We start from the raw sequence: 10,703 nt of genomic DNA on the forward strand, positions 1-10,703 counted from the left end.
TTCTACTGTAGTCAGGTCTATACATTCCTCTGTTCTACTGTAGTCAGGTCTATACATTCCTCTGTTCTACTGTAGTCAGGTCTATACATTCCTCTGTTCTACTGTAGTCAGGTCTATACATTCCTCTGTTCTACTGTAGTCAGGTCTATACATTCGTCTGTTCTACTGTAGTCAGGTCTATACATTCCTCTGTTCTACTGTAGTCAGGTCTATACATTCCTCTGTTCTACTGTAGTCAGGTCTATACATTCCTCTGTTCTACTGTAGTTAGGTCTATACATTCCTCTGTTCTACTGTAGTCAGGTCTATACATTCCTCTGTTCTACTGTAGTCAGGTCTATACATTCCTCTGTTCTACTGTAGTCAGGTCTATACATTCCTCTGTTCTACTGTAGTCAGGTCTATACATTCCTCTGTTCTACTGTAGTCAGGTCTATACATTCCTCTGTTCTACTGTAGTCAGGTCTATACATTCCTCTGTTCTACTGTAGTCGGGTCTATACATTCCTCTGTAGTCAGGTCTATACATTCCTCTGTTCTACTGTAGTCGGGTCTATACATTCCTCTGTTCTACTGTAGTCAGGTCTATACATTCCTCTGTTCTACTGTAGTCAGGTCTATACATTCCTCTGTTCTACTGTAGTCAGGTCTATACATTCCTCTGTTCTACTGTAGTCAGGTCTATACATTCCTCTGTTCTACTGTAGTCAGGTCTATACATTCCTCTGTTCTACTGTAGTCAGGTCTATACATTCCTCTGTTCTACTGTAGTCAGGTCTATACATTCCTCTGTAGTCAGGTCTATACATTCCTCTGTTCTACTGTAGTCGGGTCTATACATTCCTCTGTTCTACTGTAGTCAGGTCTATACATTCCTCTGTTCTACTGTAGCCAGGTCTATACATTCCTCTGTTCTACTGTAGTCAGGTCTATACATTCCTCTGTTCTACTGTAGTCAGGTCTATACATTCCTCTGTTCTACTGTAGTCGGGTCTATACATTCCTCTGTTCTACTGTAGTCAGGTCTATACATTCCTCTGTTCTACTGTAGTCAGGTCTATACATTCCTCTGTTCTACTGTAGTTAGGTCTATACATTCCTCTGTTCTACTGTAGCCAGGTCTATACATTCCTCTGTTCTACTGTAGTCAGGTCTATACATTCCTCTGTAGTCAGGTCTATACATTCCTCTGTTCTACTGTAGTCGGGTCTATACATTCCTCTGTTCTACTGTAGTCAGGTCTATACATTCCTCTGTTCTACTGTAGTCAGGTCTATACATTCCTCTGTTCTACTGTAGTCAGGTCTATACATTCCTCTGTTCTACTGTAGTCAGGTCTATACATTCCTCTGTAGTCAGGTCTATACATTCCTCTGTTCTACTGTAGTCAGGTCTATACATTCCTCTGTAGTCAGGTCTATACATTCCTCTGTTCTACTGTAGTCAGGTCTATACATTCCTCTGTTCTACTGTAGTCGGGTCTATACATTCCTCTGTTCTACTGTAGTCAGGTCTATACATTCCTCTGTAGTCAGGTCTATACATTCCTCTGTTCTACTGTAGTCAGGTCTATACAGTCCTCTGTTCTACTGTAGCCAGGTCTATACATTCCTCTGTTCTACTGTAGTCAGGTCTATACATTCCTCTGTTCTACTGTAGTCAGGTCTATACATTCCTCTGTTCTACTGTAGTCAGGTCTATACATTCCTCTGTTCTACTGTAGTCAGGTCTATACATTCCTCTGTTCTACTGTAGTCGGGTCTATACATTCCTCTGTTCTACTGTAGTCAGGTCTATACATTCCTCTGTTCTACTGTAGTCAGGTCTATACATTCCTCTGTTCTACTGTAGTCAGGTCTATACATTCCTCTGTTCTACTGTAGTCAGGTCTATACATTCCTCTGTTCTACTGTAGTCAGGTCTATACATTCCTCTGTTCTACTGTAGTTAGGTATATACATTCCTCTGTTCTACTGTAGTCAGGTCTATACATTCCTCTGTTCTACTGTAGTCAGGTCTATACATTCCTCTGTAGTCAGGTCTATACATTCCTCTGTTCTACTGTAGTCAGGTCTATACATTCCTCTGTAGTCAGGTCTATACATTCCTCTGTAGTCAGGTCTATACATTCCTCTGTTCTACTGTAGTCAGGTCTATACATTCCTCTGTTCTACTGTAGTCAGGTCTATACATTCCTCTGTTCTACTGTAGTCAGGTCTATACATTCCTCTGTTCTACTGTAGTCAGAAAAATTATTTTGAACGGTCATCCAACTCGGGAACTCTGGCCTCTTTCTCGACCCCCGACTTTCCGACCTGAAGGGCACCACCGTCATAATTTAACCTCCTAGTTCCCCAGTAGTCTTGAAAGCACCATTAGGTTCATCGTTTAGCTAGCTAGCATGTCTAAACCAAAGACCACTTCGCCAGATGATCACATGACCCATCAAGTTAGCCAGGCGTGTCTCGGGGTTGATTACGGCCATGCCGCCCCTCACCCTGCAGGTGTTCGGCTGGCAGGCCACAGCTGTGTATGGTGGGTTCAGGGTCCTGAGAGGGAAGGCTCTTCTCTGACTCGGTAGTTAGGCTGATCCCCTCTATCGGATCCTCTACCAGGTCGTTGGCACACAGCTACACAGAGAAACACAGGGAGAACATACATTTAATATGGAGTTAACATGAAGTGAGTCCCACATGACGCCCAGTTCCTAGATACCGCACCACTTTTCACCAGGGACCCATTGAGATTTTAATAGAATGTTGGATTTGACAGATTCCACACCTTCTGTAGCTGTGGATCCAGCCTCCATATTCTCAGAGTCTGGTCTCTGGACAAAGTCACCATCTGGTACTCCTTAGAAGCTAGTAGGAGACAACAAGACAGGAGAATCAGAGGACTGAACTCTATGGAGAATGAGACAACGAGACAGGAGAATCAGAGGACTGAACTCTATGGAGAATGAGACAACTAGACAGGAGAATCAGAGGACTGAACTCTATGGAGAATGAGACAACTAGACAGGAGAATCAGAGGACTGAACTCTATGGAGAATGAGACAACTAGACAGGAGAATCAGAGGACTGAACTCTATGGAGAATGAGACAACGAGACAGGAGAATCAGAGGACTGAACTCTATGGAGAATGAGACAATGAGAATCAGAGGACTGAACTCTATGGAGAATGAGACAACTAGACAGGAGAATCAGAGGACTGAACTCTACCCAGCCACCCAGGCTGGTAGAGGTATATTACCCAGGCTGGTAGAGGTATATTACCCAGGCTGGTAGAGGTATATTACCCAGACTGGTAGAGGTATATTACCCAGGCTGGTAGAGGTATATTACCCAGGCTGGTAGAGGTATATTACCCAGGCTGGTAGAGGTATATTACCCAGGCTGGTAGAGGCCTCCTTTACCTTCTTTCTGCGGACGCCACTGGAACTCTAGCACCACGTCATCGTGTCCCACGAAGGCGTGGACGGGGCTGTTGAGGTCCAGAGCGCTCCATAACAACAAGCTGTTCTCACGTCTCAGCTGGGGAACCATCACTGTCACCAGGCCATTGGAGAAAGGCTACACACACACACACACACACACACATACACACACATACACACACACACACACACACACACACACACACACACGGTTACAGACAGAGATATATCCCTAACACTCAGACAGATGTCCACTCTTCACATGAGGAGAACTGGTGAAGGGAAGAGTCAACTCACAGTATATCTGGCCTTCCACACAGGAACCTGACAGGACAGGATGTTCAGGTACTTCCTGGGCTGTCTGTAGTCCCAGAACTGCACGGAGAGATTGGAGGACGGCACAGTAAGTACAACGGGAGAATCATAGCAAAAAGCTATGTGAATAGCCTTCATACCGTAAAACTTCAATGAAAAGCCCAGGCGTTGATTTGCTTAAATCACGTAACACAACAGGCGCTTCTTAGAGACAGGCTTATATTTGAGCTAGGCCTCTATTTCCTTAATGCGCACAGCTTTAGCTCATTTGCATAGTTCATTGTTTAATTCAAAGCATTTTAATCCTTGTCTTCATTTCCTGTAGTAATGTGTTATCATTTACACAGTGTAACCAGGTTTCCATCCAACCATTTTATACCAGTAAAAGTACAAAAACTGAATGGCCTGATGGAAACCCTATTATACCTGAATACGAGGTGGGATCTATTATACCTGAATACGAGGTGGGATCTATTATACCTGAATACGAGGTGGGATCTATTATACCTGAATACGAGGTGGGATCTATTATACCTGAATACGAGGTGGGATCTATTATACCTGAATACGAGGTGGGATCTACTATACCTGAATACGAGGTGGGATCTATTATACCTGAATACACTAGACAAGGTGGGATCTATTATACCTGAATAGACTCGACAAGGTGGGATCTATTATACCTGAATACACTAGACAAGGTGGGATCTATTATACCTGAATAGACTCGACAAGGTGGGATCTATTAAACCTGAATACACTAGACAAGGTGGGATCTATTATACCTGAATACACTAGACAAGGTGGGATCTATTAGACCTGAATACACTAGACAAGGTGGGATCTATTATACCTGAATACACTAGACAAGGTGGGATCTATTATACCTGAAAACACTAGACAAGGTGGGATCTATTATACCTGAATACACTAGACAAGGTGGGATCTATTAGACCTGAATACACTAGACAAGGTGGGATCTATTATACCTGAATACACTAAACAAGGTGGGATCTATTATACCTGAATACACTAGACAAGGTGGGATCTATTATACCTGAATACACTAGACAAGGTGGGATCTATTATACCTGAATACACTAGACAAGGTGGGATCTATTATACCTGAATACACTAGACAAGGTGGGATCTATTATACCTGAATACACTAGACAAGGTGGGATCTATTATACCTGAATACGTTAGACAAGGTGGGATCTATTATACCTGAATACACTAGACAAGGTGGGATCTATTATACCTGAATACACTAGACAAGGTGGGATCTATTAAACCTGAATATGAGGTGGGATTTATTATACCTGAATACACTAGACAAGGTGGGATCTATTAAACCTGAATATGAGGTGGGATCTATTATACCTGAATACACTAGACAAGGTGGGATTTATTATACCTGAATACACTAGACAAGGTGGGATCTATTAAACCTGAATATGAGGTGGGATTTATTATACCTGAATACACTAGACAAGGTGGGATTTATTATACCTGAATACACTAGACAAGGTGGGATCTATTATACCTGAATACGCTAGACAAGGTGGGATCTATTAAACCTGAATATGAGGTGGGATTTATTATACCTGAATACACTAGACAAGGTGGGATCTATTATACCTGAATACACTAGACAAGGTGGGATCTATTATACCTGAATACACTAGACAAGGTGGGATCTATTATACCTGAATACACTCGACAAGGTGGGATCTATTATACCTGAATACACTAGACAAGGTGGGATCTATTATACCTGAATACACTAGACAAGGTGGGATCTATTATACCTGAATACACTAGACAAGGTGGGATCTATTATACCTGAATACACTAGACAAGGTGGGATCTATTATACCTGAATACACTAGACAAGGTGGGATCTATTATACCTGAATACACTAGACAAGGTGGGATCTATTATACCTGAATACACTAGACAAGGTGGGATCTATTATACCTGAATACACTAGACAAGGTGGGATCTATTATACCTGAATTGGATGGAAAACTAGCTTGTGTCACATTTCTTGTCTTAGCATGCCTCAATTCAAAAAATATATATTTTTCCCTAACAGAATAATTGTTCCCCTCTTTGACTGTGCATTTCCGGCAGTTCTTACTTCCGCCACTAGGGGGCGATCGGGGGATTTCTGGGGATCTGAACAGCGACTGTTTTTGTACTTGCCAATTAGCATGCAGTTCTCAGCTGTTAGCAGCAAACGGCTCGCAGTTGATTATTTGCGCTAAAAACGGATGTTTGACAATTTGAGTGAATTATTGAACATAACAAATCCAACATTAAACCTCGTAAGCAATACATGGAAATGTATGGTGACATGATAAACCATTTATTACACGGGAACAGGCGGCTTTTTGAGACTGCGTTTAATTGAAATTGTACGGTAGCTTTGACGTTCTGGGGAAAGAATTTACCCTGACGGAGTTGTCCTGACTGGACGTTCTGGGGAAAGACAGGTAAGCCAGAAGAGGACTGGCCATCCCACATACGCTCTCTCTAATTCTCTCTCTCGGAGGACCTGAGCCCTAGGACCATGCCCCAGGAATACCTGACATGATGACTCCTTGCTGTCCCCAGTCCACCTGGCCGTGCTGCTGCTCCAGTTTCAACTGTTCTGCCTTATTATTATTCGACCATGCTGGTCATTTATGAACATTTGAACATCTTGGCCATGTTCTGTTATAATCTCCACCCGGCACAGCCAGAAGAGGACTGGCCACCCCACATAGCCTGGTTCCTCTCTAGGTTTCTTCCTAGGTTTTGGCCTTTCATGGGAGTTTTTCCTAGCCACCGTGCTTCTACACCTGCATTGCTTGCTGTTTGGGGTTTTAGGCTGGGTTTCTGTACAGCACTTTGAGATATCAGCTGATGTACGAAGGGCTATATAAATACATTTGATTTGATTTGATTTAATTTACCCTGACGGAGTTGTCCTGACTGGACGTGGCCAGGATGTATTCGTTGTCAGGGTGCCAGTCCAGACCGTGGATCTTAGACAGGTGAGCTGCAACATACTCCACAGCTGTGTTGGGTTTCTGGGAAATAGATACACAGGACCATCAGGCACAAACCAATACGATACGGGGACACTCACTGAACATGATACAGGACACTCACTGGACATGATACAGGACACTCACTGAACATGATACTAGGGGACACTCACTGGACATGATACAGGACACTCACTGGACATGATACAGGACACTCACTGAACATGATACTAGGGGACACTCACTGAACATGATACAGGGACACTCACTGAACATGATACAGGACACTCACTGAAACATGATACAGGACACTCACTGAAACATGATACAGGGACACTGACTGAACATGATACAGGACACTCACTGAAACATGATACAGGACACTCACTGAAACATGATACAGGGACACTCACTGAACATGATACAGGACACTCACTGAACATGATACAGGACACTCACTGGACATGATACAGGACACTGACTGAACATGATACAGGACACTCACTGAACATGATACTAGGGGACACTCACTGAACATGATACAGGACACTCACTGAAACATGATACAGGACACTCACTGAACATGATACTAGGGGACACTCACTGAACATGATACAGGACACTCACTGAAACATGATACAGGACACTCACTGAACATGATACTAGGGGACACTCACTGAACATGATACAGGACACTCACTGAAACATGATACAGGACACTCACTGAAACATGATACAGGACACTCACTGAACATGTTACAGGACACTCACTGAACATGATACAGGGACACTCACTGAAACATGATACAGGACACTCACTGAACATGATACTAGGGGACACTCACTGAACATGATACAGGACACTCACTGAACATGATACTAGGGGACACTCACTGAACATGATACAGGACACTCACTGAACATGATACAGGACACTCACTGAACATGATACAGGACACTGACTGAACATGATACAGGACACTGACTGAACATGATACTAGGGGACACTCACTGAACATGATACTAGGGGACACTCACTGAACATGATACAGGACACTCACTGAAACATGATACAGGGACACTCACTGAACATGATACAGGACACTCACTGAACATGATACAGGACACTGACTGAACATGATACAGGACACTCACTGGACATGATACAGGACACTCACTGAACATGATACAGAACACTCACTGAACATGATACAGGACACTGACTGAACATGATACAGGACACTCACTGAACATGATACAGGACACTCACTGAACATGATACAGGACACTGACTGGACATGATACAGGACACTCACTGAACATGATACTAGGGGACACTCACTGAAACATGATACAGGACACTCACTGAACATGATACAGGGACACTGACTGAACATGATACAGGACACTCACTGAAACATGATACAGGACACTCACTGAACATGATACAGGACACTCACTGAACATGATACAGGACACTGACTGAACATGATACAGGACACTCACTGAACATGATACAGGACACTCACTGAACATGATACAGGACACTCACTGGACATGATACAGGACACTCACTGAACATGACACTAGGGGACACTCACTGAGCATGATACTAGGGGACACTCACTGAACATGTTACAGGACACTCACTGAACATGATACAGGACACTCACTGAACATGATACTAGGGGACACTCACTGAACATGATACAGGACACTGACTGAACATGATACAGGACACTCACTGAACATGATACTAGGGGACACTCACTGAACATGATACTAGGGGACACTCACTGAACATGATACAGGACACTCACTGAACATGATACTAGGGGACACTCACTGAACATGATACAGGACACTCACTGAAACATGATACAGGGACACTCACTGAACATGATACTAGGGGACACTCACTGAACATGATACTAGGGGACACTCACTGAACATGATACAGGACACTCACTGAAACATGATACAGGGACACTCACTGAACATGATACTAGAGGACACTCACTGAACATGATACAGGACACTCACTGAACATAGTTCTGACCCTACACAGGTTATAATGTAGTACTGACAGGTTATAATGTAGTACTGACCCTACACAGGTTATAATGTAGTTCTGACCCTACACAGGTTATAATGTAGTACTGACCCTACACAGGTTATAATGTAGTACTGACCCTACACAGGTTATAATGTAGTACTGACCCTACACAGGTTATAATGTAGTACTGACCCTACACAGGTTATAATGTAGTACTGACCCTACACAGGTTATAATGTAGTACTGACCCTACACAGGTTATAATGTAGTACTGACCCTACACAGGTTATAGTGTAGTACTGACCCTACACAGGTTATAATGTAGTACTGACCCTACACAGGTTATAATGTGGTACTGACCCTACACAGGTTATAATGTAGTACTGACCCTACACAGGTTATAATGTAGTACTGACCCTACACAGGTTATAATGTAGTACTGACCCTACACAGGTTATAATGTAGTACTGACAGGTTATAATGTAGTACTGACCCTACACAGGTTATAATGTAGTTCTGACCCTACACAGGTTATAATGTAGTACTGACCCTACACAGGTTATAATGTAGTACTGACCCTACACAGGTTATAATGTAGTACTGACCCTACACAGGTTATAATGTAGTACTGACCCTACGCAGGTTATAATGTGGTACAGACCCTACACAGGTTATAATGTAGTACTGACCCTACACAGGTTATAATGTAGTACTGACCCTACACAGGTTATAATGTAGTACTGACCCTACACAGGTTATAATGTAGTACTGACAGGTTATAATGTAGTACTGACCCTACACAGGTTATAATGTAGTACTGACCCTACACAGGTTATAATGTAGTACTGACAGGTTATAATGTAGTACTGACCCTACACAGGTTATAATGTAGTACTGACCCTACACAGGTTATAATGTAGTACTGACCCTACGCAGGTTATAATGTAGTACTGACAGGTTATACTGTAGTACTGACCCTACACAGGTTATAATGTAGTACTGACCCTACACAGGTTATAATGTAGTACTGACCCTACACAGGTTATAATGTAGTACTGACCCTACACAGGTTATAATGTAGTACTGACCCTACACAGGTTGTAATGTAGTACTGACCCTACACAGGTTATAATGTAGTACTGACCCTACACAGGTTATAATGTAGTACTGACCCTACACAGGTTGTAATGTAGTACTGACCCTACACAGGTTGTAATGTAGTACTGACCCTACACAGGTTATAATGTAGTACTGACCCTACACAGGTTATAATGTAGTACTGACCCTACACAGGTTATAATGTAGTACTGACCCTACACAGGTTATAATGTAGTACTGACCCTACACAGGTTATAATGTAGTACTGACCCTACACAGGTTGTAATGTAGTACTGACCCTACACAGGTTATAATGTAGTACTGACCCTACACAGGTTATAATGTAGTACTGACCCTACACAGGTTGTAATGTAGTACTGACCCTACACAGGTTATAATGTAGTACTGACCCTACACAGGTTATAATGTAGTACTGACCCTACACAGGTTATAATGTAGTTCTGACCCTACACAGGTTATAATGTAGTACTGACCCTACACAGGTTATAATGTAGTACTGACCCTACACAGGTTATAATGTGGTACTGACCCTACACAGGTTATAATGTAGTACTGACCCTACACAGGTTATAATGTAGTACTGACAGGTTATAATGTAGTACTGACCCTACACAGGTTATAATGTGGTACTGACCCTACACAGGTTATAATGTGGTACAGACCCTACACAGGTTATAATGTAGTACTGACAGGTTATAATGTAGTACTGACCCTACACAGGTTATAATGTGGTACTGACC

General features: G+C 42.6%; 1 protein-coding gene across 4 annotated transcripts in view; it reads right to left on the minus strand.

Annotated features, from left to right (window-relative positions):
• Positions 1 to 10,703, minus strand: part of LOC139384967 (GATOR2 complex protein WDR59-like) — a 61,920-nt gene that overhangs the window by 34,881 nt on the left and 16,336 nt on the right. For all 4 annotated transcript variants that reach the window (XR_011628895.1, XM_071129926.1, XM_071129927.1 and 1 more), the window contains exons 8-12: positions 6,714 to 6,830; positions 3,735 to 3,812; positions 3,417 to 3,573; positions 2,782 to 2,861; positions 2,498 to 2,630 (exon numbers count right to left, since the gene is read on the minus strand). Coding sequence is in view for 3 of the 4 variants with exons in the window: in XM_071129926.1 (XP_070986027.1) it covers positions 2,498 to 2,630; positions 2,782 to 2,861; positions 3,417 to 3,573; positions 3,735 to 3,812; positions 6,714 to 6,830 (565 nt within the window). In the remaining variant the exon portion in view is untranslated. The remainder of the gene's footprint in view (positions 1 to 2,497; positions 2,631 to 2,781; positions 2,862 to 3,416; positions 3,574 to 3,734; positions 3,813 to 6,713; positions 6,831 to 10,703) is intronic.

Source organism: Oncorhynchus clarkii, chromosome 26 (assembly GCF_045791955.1).
Source record: "Oncorhynchus clarkii lewisi isolate Uvic-CL-2024 chromosome 26, UVic_Ocla_1.0, whole genome shotgun sequence".
NCBI lineage: Eukaryota > Metazoa > Chordata > Actinopteri > Salmoniformes > Salmonidae > Oncorhynchus > Oncorhynchus clarkii.